This window comes from Mastigoproctus giganteus, chromosome 9 (genome assembly GCF_048544385.1).
Source record: "Mastigoproctus giganteus isolate SK-2022 chromosome 9, ASM4854438v1, whole genome shotgun sequence".
Taxonomy (NCBI): domain Eukaryota; kingdom Metazoa; phylum Arthropoda; class Arachnida; order Uropygi; family Thelyphonidae; genus Mastigoproctus; species Mastigoproctus giganteus.
In genome coordinates, this window is record NC_143583.1 from 201,548,202 (window position 1) to 201,565,420 (window position 17,219).

The 17,219-nt window shown below is 36.1% G+C and overlaps 1 protein-coding gene across 2 annotated transcripts in view; it reads right to left on the reverse strand.

The window, feature by feature from the left end:
- Positions 1 to 253: 253 nt before the first annotated feature.
- Positions 254 to 17,219, reverse strand: part of ldbr (lariat debranching enzyme) — a 43,090-nt gene continuing 26,124 nt past the window's right edge. For both annotated transcript variants that reach the window (XM_090381000.1, XM_090380999.1), the window contains exon 2: positions 254 to 2,019. In XM_090381000.1, the coding sequence (XP_090237126.1) occupies positions 281 to 1,984 (1,704 nt within the window). In that variant the 5' untranslated portion in view covers positions 1,985 to 2,019 and the 3' untranslated portion in view covers positions 254 to 280. The remainder of the gene's footprint in view (positions 2,020 to 17,219) is intronic.

A 17,219-nucleotide genomic window follows, 5' to 3' on the forward strand; every position in this document is an offset into this window, starting at 1 on the left:
GATATCTCCCCCCCCCCAAAATGTTCATGTATGTTTTATTTCAATAAATTTTTATTTAATAACCTTTGAGTTTTATTGTTATTTACCAATTATAGTGTAATATGCATTGATAAAAATAACTATGAAAATGGAGTAAGTAATGGCAATTTATAGCTTTAATGGAATCCATCCCTAACTGTTATACAAAAATGTGCATTTCTACTAGGTGGCATTTTTTTTAGAATGCACATTGCACATTATAGCAGGATGAGCAGATATATACATATGTTCACAATAAAACTTAACTTTCATCATCATTCATATATAGCAAGTGGTTTCTTCTTTTAAATTTTTTAAGAGTTGATGTACAAACATCATATTCATCAGATAGCTTTGATTTGTATCCCTGAGATGTATTTTCCTCTTGATCTGATTCTTTAAATTCTGGAAAATTTTCAGAGGATGATCCAGAAAACTCCTTCCTAACTGGTGTACTACAGTAAGCAGAATGGAAAGAATGTCTTTCTTCAAGTGAAAGTTTATGTCCTGTAGATATATCTGATGTATTTTCAAAACTTCCAATTTTATCTATAAAAAACAAGTCATTACATAATTCAGGGCTGCTATCAGGATTGTTTAAAGATCTCTCTCTTAAATTTTCAGAAGTAATTCTGTTTTGCTCATTATTTGAGGATTTCTGGCTTCTTTCATCAGTATCACTACTATTGTTACTACAACTTCCCTCATCCAATTCAATTTCATCTGGATTTAATGAAGGTACTGAAGTATTTGTGATTTCACCTTCTTCCACAAATGTGAATTCTTTTATGTTAATATTTTTTCCTGGGCTTGCATGCAAAAGAAGAGACAGAGGATCAGCAATATGCAATGTCTCACAAAATTTAGTTGTCTGTGGATTAATAAACACTTGGGGAGTCAAGTTTTGAGAACTTTGCATTGAATTATGCAAAGGAGCTGTGTGAATGAAGTTATCTGGAACGGTATAGTCACCTTTCACTAAACTGTCTATCTCTTCCAATTCCTCTTTGGAAACACTGAAGTCCCATCTATCAGAGCATCCAGGACCAGGCATAAAATTAGTGTTATTACGAACACTGAGAAGGTGATTGGTTAAATGCAGTACACACAGCCATTCTTGATCAAATTTCAAAGTTAATGGCTCTGATGTAGGGGAACTTACAATATCCAATACCTGAAGAAAATCTCTATGCGGTAAGCATTTATCCAGTGCTAAGAATCTAGTCCATGTTGAAACTTCACCGCTGCTGCTTTTATGTGGAATAAGAGCAGCAAATTTACAGTGGAGATGGGCAGCAAACCAGTATTTTGGTTGCAACTTTTGTAAAAGTTCTTCTCCTGGTCTACTGCCCAATTTATTTGTTTCTACCTCTTCCTTGAGGAAAGGCTTTCTACGAAACAATTCAGTTTTATTTCCAAAATGGTACACACCTCTTGGCCAGTCATGTGAAATAAAGATATCAATGGGTTGCTTTAGCTGTTTTAGCCTAAATACATCTATATTTCTAATGTGGTATATGCTTCGTTTTGTAGATTCATCATAAGGAGGGCATTCAAAATGTCCTTTAAGATAATCTTGACCTTTGTAGATACCTGAAAGGCCGGCAATTCTTAAACCCCCAAAATTTATAACACCTGCATAACCCATATAATAAATATTTGGACATACCCAACCACCATAAGGAAGCTCTGATAAATAATTTGAAGCTTCATGATTTCCACCAACAAATATTGTCAGAACCGGAGCTTTTTTCTCACCAGAATAATATTTATAAAAGGTATTTAATTTCTGATACTTCTGTGGCACAGCCATACATAAGAGATCACTATGGTTACGAACAGCTTGAAAATCTCCACAAATTATTAATAAGTCCACTTTAAACCCATTTTGCATCTGTAGATAAGTAAGAGTGTCATAGATTTTATCTAATTCTCCATGGGCACAGCCTTCTATTGCAATTTTCATGTTTCCACTTTACAAAACTAGTCCTAATTAGTTTCCTGAAATAAGAAAACATTATTAATATTGTATAACATTTGCAAATAAAAACTGAATGTGTTAAAAGAAAAACTATTAATATACTTAACTTTTAAGCTTACACTACACTTTCAGAAAATTAAAATGCTAGGTCAAAGAAAACTTGTGCAGATTTACCACAAAATCTAAGACTTGACAGTTTAAAATTTAAATCTAGACAATAAAAGTTTTGTTATCTGGTACTTACATAACCAGAAAGCTGTAGTAATTGGCATATTTATATTCTAAAACAAGAGCAATATAGTCACTAATTTTCTCTGTGGTCCACATTAGAAAAAACTCACCGTGGTCAAAATCCTCCTTTTTTTTTACATAAAATTAACAAAACATTTTTATTTCCTTTTATTATAGAACACTTGCTTATTAAGAGAGAATTCAAAGAAAGATACATCCAGTATAACATACAACTATTTTTTAATGTATCAAATTACAAGAACTTACAAAAATGCAAAATAAAATAATTATCACTTGGTGGCACCTAATATACAAATGGTCTTTCCAGTTAGTTTGTTTGTGAGAACTGAATTAATAAAAAAAAAAAAAAAAAAAACTGTAAGTACTGTACAGTAATTATTGTTTTTTTTTTTATAGATTTCACATATATATATATATATTTTTTTTTTTAAATAAATTAAGATTAAATTTTATTCATTTCAAAAGTCCTATTCATACTTTTTGTTAAATACAATATGGTTTTCTGATAGTACATCATACACGATTTTAGATAACTGGATAAACACTCAGATAACTGGAATTCCCTAATTCCTATGTGCTATAATGAAGTTGTTACTGTAACAAGATATTCCATAAATTACTACTGCCTTCCGGGCTTCCCTGAGATATAAGAAATTTTTATTCCAATTATAAACTTAAATAATTTATAAGTGGGAAATTTATTTATCATACTGGTCCAAAAATAAGCCACTTTTTAAATCCAAAATCTGGTATTTTGAATATATGGCTTATACCCTATGGAAGAAGTAGAAAAAGACCAGACAAAAGAGGGGATGGACAGGTGTACATCATATGCCACTAAAAAAAATAATTATTATAATTATTATTAATGCCATCCATGCACATCTCACCTGATGTACATGGACAACATAAAGCTTTGTATGGCAACTGAGAAGCAATTTCAACAGCTGCTCTGGATCACGGAAGAGTTCAGCACTGACATCAGAATAGAATTCGGCTAGACAAATGCAAGGCACACAGACTGAATAAAGGGGAAACCAATCAGGATGAAACTACCAGATGAAGACTGGTATACACATTGAAGCCATGACAGTGGGATGGATTTACAAATATCTGGAGATGATGTAAGCTGAACACCTAGAATACAAGGAGATAAAGACCTGCCTGATCAAAAAATACCATAAGAAACTTGAAAGCCTGCTAAAAGCAGAGCTAAATGGAGAAATCACAAAGCCACAGACACCTAGGCAGTACCAGTATTAACATACTGCTACAGAGTGGACTATCAAGCTGGATAGATTGCGAGGACCAGGTCAACAATGATGAAGAGCTGCCAACACCATCTGAAGGGCAGCTGTTGAGAAACTGACCATAGTCTAGAAAGGACGAGGAAAGGATAAAGCAATTAAAATCTGGAAGGATTACTTAAAGAAAAACACAGCACCATAAGACAGACAAATGGCACATCTGCTCAACTTTAACAATGAGACCGGACAGAAGAAACAAAGACAGAAAAATGTTTAAAGACACTTTGTGGCAGGCATTACAATGACTTCCATCAAGACTACACATATAAGGTGGCTTTCAATGCCCAGCTCAGCAGCAGGATGCTCTTCCCTGAGACTGAAGCATTCATGTTTGCCATCTAAGACCAGATAATGCAATGAAATAGAGAAAATACATTGCCAAGGGCCTTGGAGTGACACATGTCATCGATGCCACCTTGCCCCAGAAACAATCCAGCACATCACGTGATGCAGGGTGAGCACCCAGACACAGTACACTCATAGGCACAAACAGGTCAAGAGAATAATATAACAAAAGCTAGTGAAAAATATCAGTTGATCAAAGAAAGTACTGTATTACAAGTACGAAACTCAGGCTGTATTAAGAGACCTCACCATAAGAACAGACGAGATGATCCCACATAACAGACCAGACAAAACCCTCACTGACAAAAAGGAAAAGACTACCTACCTAAATGACACAGCAGTGCCCAACATCAGCAACCCCCAAAAAACTTACAAGGAAAACATCAGGAAGTCAAAGCGATGTAGCATATGAATCAAGTGACAATCATTCCAATCACCATGTCAACTATCGGCATGGTGGCAAAGAGCATACATAAGAACCTAGCAGCAATAGGCCTCCCAGAGAATATCTACAAGTAACTCCAAAAAAGCTGCGATCCTGAACACCTGAAGGACAGTCTGAGAGTTTCAACAAAGAACAGTAACTGGACATAACAACCACTCCATGCATCTGGTACCAGTACCCATCATAGAACAGGCAAAAACCTTGTTGACAAGAAGGGAAATGCTTACCCATCTGATCAACAGAGCGATGCCCAACACTGGCAACCTCCAGAAAACCTAGGAAATATGGCTAATACTGTAGATAGCTGCCATACAACTGTCTGGATTGAAGATAAATAATCAAGTCTTTTTTTTGATCCTTTGTCCATCCTACAATAGTTTACTTCCACATTCTTCACAAAAAAAATCAAAACTACAACTTCACCATTATATTAGAGTTTTTTTTAAATTCTATGCTTTTGATGCTAGTCAGCACACATGACAGCATAAAAAGCTGTCATGTGTACTGACAGCATGTTGCAAAGTATAAGTTTAGCAAGTATTAGATATGTCATAATGTTATACCAGCCCTTGGGAGAAAGGGTGTAGTTTGGGTTTTAAGTTTTATTGGCACATTAGCAACTAAGGCTATAATATGCCAAAACCAAGTCATGGAAAAGATTGGTTAAAATATTTCAGTGACCTAAAAAGGCTACCTATCATTATACTATTTTGCTTAGGTCACTAAGCCAAATCAGCAAAGAGTTCTTTACTTATGTAAACTCTAGAAGGAAGGGGATGAATCAGATTGGTCCACTTGATATTGATGGGTCAACTGTTGATGATCCTGCTCAGGTAGCTAACAAACTAAATGAATATTTTGCATCGACATTCACACATGAGGAGTTATTCAGCAAGGGGAATGCCAGAGGTGTATTCAACTCTAGCAGTAAGCTACAGAATCTTGAAATAACTGGGAGTAAAGTGGAGGAGAAACTGTTGAAGATAAACACAAGAAAGGCACCCGGGGTGGATGGGATCTATCCAGTTATATTAAAGGAGGCAGAGAGGAAGGAAGCAAACCCTTAGCCATAATTATGAAAGCTTCCTTGGACTCAGGGGAGGTACCCACAGACTGGAGATGTGCAAATGTGACCCCAATTCACAAAGGAGGATCAAAGGCTAACACAAGTAATTATAGACCTGTGAGTTTAACTTCTGTTCCAGGAAAATTAATGGAGGCACTAGTTAAAGAAGCACTGCAGGATCATTTAGACAAGACTTCAGTTATAGCTCGGACACAGCATGGTTTTGTTAAGGGGAAGTCTTGCCTGACCAATTTGATTGGATACTATGATGCAGTCACAAAGGAACTGGATGCAGGGAATAACTATGATATTATATACTTGGATCTTAGAAAGGCTTTTGATACTGTTGCACATGGAAGACTGCTGCACAAATTGGAGCAGTGTGACATTGGAGGCAAATTGGTGCTGTGGATAAAGGGGAGGCTGAGGGGGAGAAGACAGAGAGTGGTAATCAATGGACACTGCTCGTCATGGACTAATATTATTAGTGGAGTCCCTCGGGGCTCAGTGTTGGGTCCATTATTGTTTTCTATATTCATAAATGATATTGATGATGGTATATCAAGCTTAATGTCCAAGTTTGCAGACGATACGAAAGTTGGCAGGGTTGTCAAGGACAGTACTGACACTATGCTGCTGCAACAGGATCTGGAAAGGTTGAGCAGATGGGCTGAGAGGTGGCAAATGAAGTTTAACATTGACAAATGTAAAGTACTCCATATGGGAAACAGCAACCCCAGAGCAATGTATCAACTCTGTGGTACTACACTGACAGTGGTAGAGAATGAAAGGGACTTGGGGGTGGTTGTGCAGGCAGATACGAAGTTCTCTGAGCAGTGCAGACGTGCTGCAAGAGTAGCTCATGGTGTATTGTCAATGATATATAGGAATTTTTCTAGCAGGGACAAGGAGGTGATTATTCCCTTGTATAAGGCAATGGTCAGGCCACACCTAGAGTACTGTATACCGGCCTGGAGGCCTCATTTCAAGAAGGATGTAGAGATGCTGGAACGAGTACAGAGAAGGGCAACAAGATTAGTGAATGGAACAAAGGAGTGCTCTTATGAAGAAAGGCTTAAGTTTTGCAAATTACAGTGTCTGGAGTCTAGGCACCAGCAAGGTGATCTGATAGAGGTGTATAAAGTCTTGAATGGTTTGAACATGCTCAATGCTGATGGGATTCTTCCTCTTTCTCAGAATAATCACCTGAGAGGGCCTAAATTCAAATTGAGGAAAGACAGATGTCAGATAGACGTGCGGAAATTTGCCTTTAGCCAGCGGGTGGTTGGTTGGTGGAACAGACTTCCATCCCCTGTCGTGGAAGTTGATAGCCTAAATAAGTTTAAGGCTCAGCTGGACAGGTATTTTGAACGAACAGAGGGGTGAAGTGGAAGTGGTTTCTTTTTTTTTTTATTTTTATTTTATTTTATTTTTTTGGCTGATGCTGCATAAGCTTGCTTTCTTGCATCAAATGCCTCTGCTAATGCTAATATTTTTTGCAGCTGACATCAGATCAGGCACTTTTGCCTTACCTAAATATGTTTCCTCCCATATCTGATGACAGCTGTACCACTTTATTTTTGTTTTATTGGTATTTTGCCGTACTAATATTTTTTACAGTTCTCCAACCTTCTATTGGCTTAGTAATTTAGCCCATAATTTTCTTAATTCATCATAACTTTTAAGATATTATCATTCTTTCGCCTTTCACATATCTACTACACTTCTTTTTCAACTATCCTCCCCTTCTAGTTACTGGCACTTTGTGTAACTTTCACATCCATTTATGCATACTTTATTCAATATATTAATACAAACTTAATATATTAATGTATCAATATATTAATACATTAATACAATACATACATATATACTCTTGCATCCTTTAATGCTGCTTTGCGCTTTTAGATGCATCTGTTCATACTTGACTCATTAATCTTTCATTTACTGAAACCATTTCATCAACTGAGTACCTTTTTTATCCTATGTAACTTTTTAAACATTACCTTTAAAGGGTTACATATAATATTCATTTATATACAGTGAAACTTCCCTTTAACGGACAGCCATGGGGAACGAAAATGTGTCCGTTAGAGAGAAGTGTCCGCTAACAAGAAGTCTGAGAGAGAAAAAAAAAAAAGAATGAAAGAAAAATCGTTAAACGTTTAATGTAAAATTAAATTAATTAAACAGATTTTGCACAATATTTTTGTAAATAATATACATACAATTGTGCTATGCATATTATGACTTTATCTTAAGAAAAATACATACAGTAATCACTTATTTTCTTCTGCACCTTCTTCCGGCTGATAATTTTTTTTCAACATTTGTTTGGAGTGAAGAAACCATCGAAAGTCCTTCAGTATCTTCTTCAGCAGCGAAAAACATTTTTAAACGATTGATTTGTATGAGCGCTTCTTCTATTTTCATCGGTGGTTCGTCGTTAATATGTTCTTCGACAGAATGACCTCCTTCCATTTCTTCATCCCCACGAGGAACTTCTTGAAAAATATCGATGATAATGTCGTTGATATCTAGAGCACCATCTTCTGTAGTGAGGTTTGAGTCTATATCTTTGTAGCCAGGGTCACTTGCAGCGGAAGTATCGTACATTATCAACAGATGTTGAAGGTCTTGTTCTTTTTGGTGCTCCACATTGCTGTTCACAACTTCAATTTTTGCGTTTGAGAAGCCAGACTTTACAAAACAGTTCACGACAGTTTGTTTTCTAATTGCGTTTACTGAAGAGGAAATCCATTGAATCGCATCTAGGATGCTGATTTTCTCTGCAAGGTCACTCGCACATGTTACATCGTTCATGTTTGCATTGAACGTCTTAAAACACGTTTTCTGTAGTGAAGTTTAAAATTTTTTATTATCCCTTGATCCAAGGGCTGACACTCTGCAGATGTGTTTGGTGGCAGAAAAATGATTTGAATGTTGGACAATTCAATGTGCGGGTGAGATGCAGCATTATCCATGAAAAGAATAATTTCTCTGTTTTGACGAATCATGTTTTGGTTAAAGTGACTTATCCATTCGCTCATGATATCTCGTGTCATCCACACTTTTTTATTAGACTTCCAGTCAACATTCAAAAGATTCAACTTTATGCCCTTGAAACAACAAGAGGTTGTTCAAAGTCTCCCAGCATATTTTGTACACAATAGTACAGTCAAGCGTTCCTTAGAAATTTTTCTGCCCTGGCACTTTTCGTTTTTAAGACTCATTGTTTTTTCAGGAAGAGCTTTAAAAAAACAACCCTGTTTCGTCACAGTTGTAAATATCCTTAGCTTCAAAATCACGACATAAATCTTCCAATTTGACGGTCCACTCTGTTACAACCCCAGTATCAACAGATCCACCTTCACTACTTACGGTTTTCCAAGAAATTTTATGCCGAATTTTGAACTTGTCTAGCCATCCCACAGAAGCTTTGAACTCATTTACTCCCATAGATTTCGCAACCTCCAAAGCCCTAATAATAGGCCCATTAATGGGAATTTTTTAGCATGTGCGCAACAAATTTGAAGTCCAACAATTTTCGGGAATGATTTTTGAACCTGATCATTTCCGTGTTGCCAAAATTGTTTGAGCAGTTCATTTTTTTTCCTTTAGGATGTCGCTTACCTGCGTCTTCCCGATTTTGAATTTTGCAGCGGAGTGCGAACACTATTTTTTTGCCAATCATACGCATTAATGAGTTCGACTTTATCTTTTAAAGTTAAATGTTTACGAGAAGACATTGTGCACTTCACATGACACTGAACAAAACTGAAAACTGAAACTGAAAAGAAAGGCCGACCATACACCCCCCCCTGCACACACCGAAGTCATCAGAAGTTTTACACATGCCTTAAAATTCTTGAAAAAGGGTTTAGAACCGCGACGTAAACCTTGATAAAATTCAGAGAATCGGAAATAGAAAATAAACACACGATTGAGGCAATACGTGGAAGAAACGTTCCTAGAAAAAGGGCCGTGAGCTCGCCCACTGTCCGTTATGAGGAGATCAAATTAAGTGCTAATCTAAATGAAACAGTGCAGATTGCCTGTCCACGTCCGTTACAGAGAATGTCCACTAGACAGAAGCTGCAAACACGTTAAAACCAATGGAGGTGAGTTGGGGAATTTGAAAATGTCCGTTGTAGAGAGATGTCCATTAACGAGAGGTGTCCGTTAGGAGAAGTTTCACTGTGTATATATATATATATAACCAGTTAAATATATTATTACCAGTTACCGTATATATATATATATATATATATATATATATATATACGGTAACTGGTAATAATATCCTATTTTCTAATTATAATAAGCCTCTACTTCCAACAGCTAATTGTTGCCTGCACCTGTATCACACGGTTTCTACCGTGCATGACCACCATAGCTGAACTCATGATGTTCTATATTTTTTTAATAACATTAACAACCGAAGGACTTTTATTTTGTGTCACTCCAACCGTCTTAATTTTATTCCATTTAATATGGAAATTAAGTCTAACAAATGGAAAGATAAACTATGTTTAAACGGATTTGGATAATTTTCTGAAGAAACCACAAATAAAGTGCACTCTCTAAAATTTAATTGGCATTTTCAGGTTTCAACATAGTCTTTTTCCTGCTAGATCGTCCTTCACTATCCACAACATCTTTCACTGTAATAAGACAATATGAGAAAACAAAAGGAAATATTTATTTTTTAATGCTAAAATAATGACAGTAGTGTTTGTGATTCGGTGAAGGCATTTTCTTTCTGATTGATTTCTGTTGTAGGGAGGGGATTCCTTAGCTGAGGTAGGGTGTTTTTCCCCTATCCAGCTCTTTTAAAATCAGTAAACGAGTTTGCAATTTAAAAACATCATCAAGTGGGAGAAAACACCCTAGGCATATCAAAGTAGGAGGACAGTGAGCAGCACCTGTCAATCAATAATCTGGAATTTTACCTACTTAAATAATCTTATTATAATAATAACAAGAAAATAGGATATTTTTTTCCGGGATTCATATATTGTATTTAGTGTCAGATGGCACCAGGGGTTCCCCCCATCTCCGCGTAGTTTTCATTGTAGGTGTACCAGTTCAGTGGAAATGCCAGAGATTTAAAGTGTATGGATATTGTACATGTGTAGTGTTGTGTGTATACCATTGTTCATCTGGTTGTTTAGCCACTGGACCCCTGCTGATGCACAGACTTCGTCCCATGGAGGCAGACCAGGATATATATATATATATATATTTCCAAGTATGAAAAAGCAAATATTAAATGTTATAATAAATATAAATATTATAATAAATATTAAGTAGTCACATAACCAATTAATGCCATCTAGGACGATTAAACATTACATCGGTCTGTATAAATATGAGTTAAGTTATATATATATATATATATATATATATATATATATATATATATATATATATATATATATATATATATAAAAGTTTTATTAATATTAAATTAAGTATGCATAAATGGATGTGAAAGTTACACAAGGTGCCAGTAACTATAAAGGTGAGGAAAGCAGAAAAAGAAGAGTAGTAGATACGTGAAAGAATTATGGGCTAAATTGCCAAGCCAATATAAAGTGAGGGAACTGTAAAGTAAAATTAGTACAACAAAATACTAATAAAATGCAAATAAAAATGAAAATAGTATAGCCGTCATCAGATATTGAGGTACAACATTTTTAGTAAGTGGTCTAATACAGGTAATGCAAAAATGCTTGATCTGATGTCAGCTGAAATAAATATTGATACATGATCAGGTATTTCATTAGAGGACTACACCTGACCATGAATCAGGAACTGCATTTCTATACTTGTCAATAGTAAAAGAAAAGTGAAAGGCCAAAAAGAAATGAAAATGAAATTAGCACTTTCTAATACAGCATGGACTAGGTAGTCCATGGTCATGTAATTTATTTAGGTAAAATTAAGTTAGTTAAAATTAAGTATTGAGTTGGAATAAAAATGGTTAATATCAACATGTTTAATACACTGGTGTGCAAAATTTAAGGACCAGTCAGGTTTACACCTGTAGCTTCTCATAGGAGTGGCCTGGATATGGGAAAAGCATACCAAGCGAACTCATGAGGTACAGAAATGATAAAGGAAACAACACCAACATAACAATGGAAACAAAACGGTAGAGAGGGATTCAAAAATGGCAACATAGCACTGGTTGCCATGATACAGATGCATCACTGCCAAAGATGGAACAAAGGGAAGAGGTGGTCCTCAGTAGAGGATATGGCCACCCCTAATGTTTAACAAGGGAACCTCATGAGGTACAGAAATGATAAAGGAAACAACACCAACATAACAACGGAAACAAAACGGTAGAGAGGGATTCAAAAATGGCAACATAGCACTGGTTGCCATGATACAGATGCATCACTGCCAAAGATGGAACAAAGGGAAGAGGTGGTCCTCAGTAGAGGATATGGCCACCCCTAATGTTTAACAAGGGAACCTCATGAGGTACAGAAATGATAAAGGAAACAACACCAACATAACAACGGAAACAAAACGGTAGAGAGGGATTCAAAAATGGCAACATAGCACTGGTTGCCATGATACAGATGCATCACTGCCAAAGATGGAACAAAGGGAAGAGGTGGTCCTCAATAGAGGATATGGCCACCCCTAATGTCGATGCAGGCTTTGCACCAACTGTCCATACTTAGAACAATGTTGTTGATAAGTTCTTGCGGTAACATTGTCCATTCCTCTGTCAATGCCATCTTCAGCTGGTGAACATTTTCTGGTGGGTGTGGACTTGCCGCTAGACGTCTCCCCAGAGCATCCCATATGTGTTTGATGAAATTTAGATCAGTGGAACAGGCAGGCCAATCCATACAAACAATGTCCTCACTTTCCAACAGCTGCAGTGAGATGGGGTGTAGCGTTATCATCCATAAACACGAACTCAGGGCCAATGGCACCTCGGAACAGACGCACATGCGGAAGGTTACCTCAGTACAGTAGTGTGCACTGGTTACAGTATCGCTTTCTGGTATCTGGAATTGTGTACGTCCATTCAAGATAACGCCTCCCCGGACAGGGGATAGTATTAAATACACCAGCTGCCATTGCAGATGAACTCAACAGTTATTTTGCATCGATATTTACAAATGAAAAACCTTTTGTGGCAATGGTAAATTGTGGGAGCGAAGTTAAAAAATATGTAATTAATGATATTGAAATTTTGCAAGATTATTTAATGAAAAAACTTTCGAGCCTACAGACCAGTAAGGCTCCTGGAGTTAATGGAATATACCCTATAATCTTAAGGGAGGCGGCAAGCAAGTGCATTGAACCATTGAGGCTAATTATGCGAGCATCACTAGACTCTGGGGAGATTCTCTTGGATTGGAAAAGTGCAAATGTATCTCCCATACATAAGGGTGGCTCTAAAAGTGAAGCTGGAAATTATCGACCTGTCAGTCTGGCTTCATGGAGCCAGACTGACAGGTCCTCCATGAAAATCATGGAGGCAATGATCAAGGGTGAAATTCAGGATCATTTGGATCGAATTGAAATTCTCAAGGATACTAAGCATGGTTTTGCAAAGGGAAAATCATGTTTAACAAATCTGGTTCGCTATTTCGAAAGGGTCACTCACGAGCTGGATTTAGGGAATAATTTCGACATTGTTTATTTAGATTTCAGCAAAGCTTTTGACCCAGTCCCACATGAGCGATTGCTTTATAAGCTGGAACAGGTTGGAATCACTGGAAAAATCCTTAGATGGATAGAAGGATGGCTTCAGGGCAGGAGGCAGAGGGTTGTGATAAATGGCTATTTCTCAGATTGGGTTGATGTAAGAAGTAGGGTTCCCCAAGGATCAGTATTAGGACCACTGTTGTTTTTAATTTTCATAAACGACATTGATGAAGGGATAGAGGGCGTGATGTCTAAATTTGCAGATGATGTTAAAATTGGTAGAGTAGTTAATGATCACTCTCAAGTTGAGCTTCTTCAGAGAGACCTAGATAGAGTTCAGGAATGGTCAGAAAAATGGCAGCTATGCTTTAATCCAACAAAGTGTAAGGTATTACACCTGGGAAACAGTAATCCCAAAATAACTTATTCACATGGTGGAGTTCAACTAAACCCAGTACTGGAGGAAAGGGCCTTGGGCGTTACGATACGGTCAAACATGAAATTCTCCGAGCATTGTAAACAGGTTGCAAGGAAGGCCCATGGTGTCCTATCGATGATCTATCAAACTTTTGCAAGTAGAGATAGAGACGTGATAATCCCATTATATAAGGCTTTTGTTAGACCACACTTGGAATACTGTGTTCAAGTATGGAGACCGCACCTAAAGAAAGACATCGAGCTTCTTGAAAGGGTGCAAAGACGGGTAACTCACCAGGTGAAATCGGTAAAAGGGCGTCCTTATGAAGAAAGACTTCGAATATGTGGGTTGCAGAGTTTGGAAACTAGACACCGTAGAGGAAATTTTATTGAGGTGTTTAAGGCTCTGAGAGGCATCAGTAAAATGAATGAGGACGAAATTTTCTAGATTATAAATGATGCTAGAACTAGGGGACATAAATTCAAGTTACGGGGGGGGGGGGATGTTTAGATTGGACTGCAGGAAGTTTTATTTTAGCCAGCAAGTTGTAAATTACTGGAATAAGTTGCCTTCGTGGGTGGTAGAGGCCGACAGTTTGGGGAAATTCAAAGGTCATCTGGATAGTACTTTCGGGTAAGGGAAGCACATAGGATGATAGGTTTAATTTCCTTTTTTTTTTATTAATTATTATTATTTTTTTTTTTGTTTTTATCATTGTTTTGTTCGGATTTTTTTTTTTTTGGCCGGTGCAGCATAAGCCATAGGCTTTCTTGCACCATGCGGCCATTACTAATACTAAATACTAATACCTCGACTGCAATATCGATTCTTTTCAGTGATTCTTGTGGGGTGATACCGTGTGCCAACCTCTCGCCAGATTAGCTGACATCCAGAATCGTTGCCGAGACTGAATCTATTCTCATCAGTAAAGAGTACCTTAAGTAAAGATTTTGTGGTTGTAACCTTTAGAAATAGTGTTGGTCCTTAAGTTTTGCACACCAGTGTATAAGCATCAAGTTGGAATAAAAATGGTTAATATCAATATGTTTAACATAAATATGTGGAATTTAGTGTAGGATTTAATTTTGTATAGATAAGAAATCAACATATTTTAAAAATAGATTTGGAACAAGCAAATGGTATAATAAGGGTGAGGCATTAAACTGAGGATGGGGAAGGGAAAAAGGAGTATTTTAAATAAATAAAGATGAAAAATAGGAATAGAAGTAGGTATGTTTGTTTCACCCTCATATTACACTAATAGTTGAACAAACAGGAAGAACTTTAGAATTAGACAGCAATAAAGATAAAAAAAACATATAAAAAGTTATTAAATAACACTAAGTTTGCTGGGGCTGTGAAGCCCAACCTCTGGGCTTCACAGTAAGGGCTCTGGGATTAGTAAGTGTTAGTATAAAAGGGAGCTAATACCAAATGCTTGTACTGAAAAGAAAAATGTGCCAAAACATGCCAAGAAACAAATCTAAAACGAAACTAAAAGTATGATAAGATAGTGAAAGTATACGATACCTGGAGTATTTCAAGCAATGTGAGGAGAAAATGAGCTGGCGGGAAAAATGAAAGGGGGGGGGGGGTAGTTGAAATGCACAAATTCAGTAAAGTAGATGAATGCATGCAGGCTTCAACCAACTGAGCAATATATCTACATGAGAAAGAAATTCAAAATAGCGGGAAAACAGAGACTTCTATATAGTCGTATTTAGAATATAAGTGCATGGAGATAATTTATAATTAGCGTTGAAAAAAGGAAAAGAAATGCAGTAGGAATAGTATGGCTTTACAGTGATACAGTCATACAAAATTAAACATTACCGTTAATATATAAAGAATTATATGGTGGCAAAAAACATACACGTAGGCCAAATTATGGGGCTACGTTATAAGCTGAAAAGTAAACGTACCACAGTATGGTAAATAAGAATCATCAAATATTTTGAGAAATAAATAAATCAATAATTATAATCTATCCAAATTTGCATGAAAGTATATCCAAGGAAAAAGAACTGGTTTAAATCCAACAAAATAAGTAACATGGTGACTTAAGATCCAAAGGGGATGCAGTTATGGATCCAATTATAAAAGAACATGAAATGACATGAAAAAAGTCCATGTATATGAAACAATTCCAAGGAAACAATTTATGGTATAGGAAATAATTCCATGTATATAATACTAGGTAAATCCACGGGTAGTATCAAGTGTGAATTTACTGTGGAAATAGTAGTAAATGAAACCAAGGAAAAATAATCAGTTGGCATTATCCAAAAATGTAGTGATATCATTCCAGGGATATAAGTAACATGGTGAATAAAGATCCAAAGGTTACAAGGATCCAATTATAAAAGAACAGGAAATAAGTCCATGTATATCAAATTAGATATATCAGGTGTGGAATCACTGAGGAAAGAAAGAATAGTAAATGTATCCCAGGATAAAGAACCAGTTGACAAATCCATTGGTAGTGTAATTAAGAATCCAATTATAAAAGAACAGGAAACAAGTTTATGGACATGAAACAGTTAAGTAGTATAGACCAAAGTCACTAAAATCCAAAAGCTATTATATGATTTTAGTGGAGGAATCTAGAAATGGATATTCAAAGGTGTAGTATGTTAACATAAGCTTGAAAAATCCAATACCCACAAGGTAAATTAGGCGCCTCCGTAGCCAGGTGGGAAGGAGCAGCAGTGTGTAGCACACACTTCTTGATTAGACCGGGGTTCGAGCCCATCACCACTAAATATGAAGGATGTGGAAAGGTCAGGGAATGACCACCGCATATCCCGGAGCAATATGGCCTTAGTTGCTAATGCTCCTAAAAAAAAAAAAACAACCAAACAAGGTAAATGCTACATATGATATCAACTGTATCCTAAAACAAATCATTAGAAGTCAGCCAAGATTCAACAAGGGAAGTTAATTAGAAGTTAATCAATTTCATGAATGATTATAAAAACAAATCCATTGGATATATGAAAAAAAGTGAAACATAACAGTAGAAACTTAGTGAGTAAAGAGTCAAAGTCATCAATCTGAAGAAAATAGTTGCATTGGAAATCATGTATAGCTATTACTTACCAAGTAGTGGAATTCCACGTATTTTCATTTTTGTTTAAAATAAATGAAATGAATTTCATTTATGTTCAAAGATAAATTAAGCATTAATGAAAATATATGGAACAACTATGTAAATCTCTGTTTACTCAATAACTATATATCTGATGGCAAACTTACATATAAACAAACTATTTTCTTCAGATTGATGACTGACTCTTTACTCACTAAGTTTCTACTGTTATGCTTTCACTTTTCTCATATATCCAATGGATTTGTTTTAATAATCATTCATTAAATTACTTATAATTAACTTCCCTTGTTGAATCTCAGCTTACTTATATTTTTCTGCCCACACTGAGTCTTGGCTGACTTCTGATGATTTGTTTTTGGATACGGTTGAAATCATATGCAGAATTTACCTTGTGGGTCTTGAATTTTTCAAGCTTATGTTAACATACTTAACCTTGAATATCCAATTCGAGATTCTTCCACTAAAATCATATAATAGCCTTCAGATTTTAGTGACTTTGGTCTATACCACTTAACTGTTTCATAAATTGCTTTCTCGTTTGGTTGAAGCCTGCATGCATTCTACTTTACTGAATTTGTGCATTTCAGCTCCCTGCCTTTAT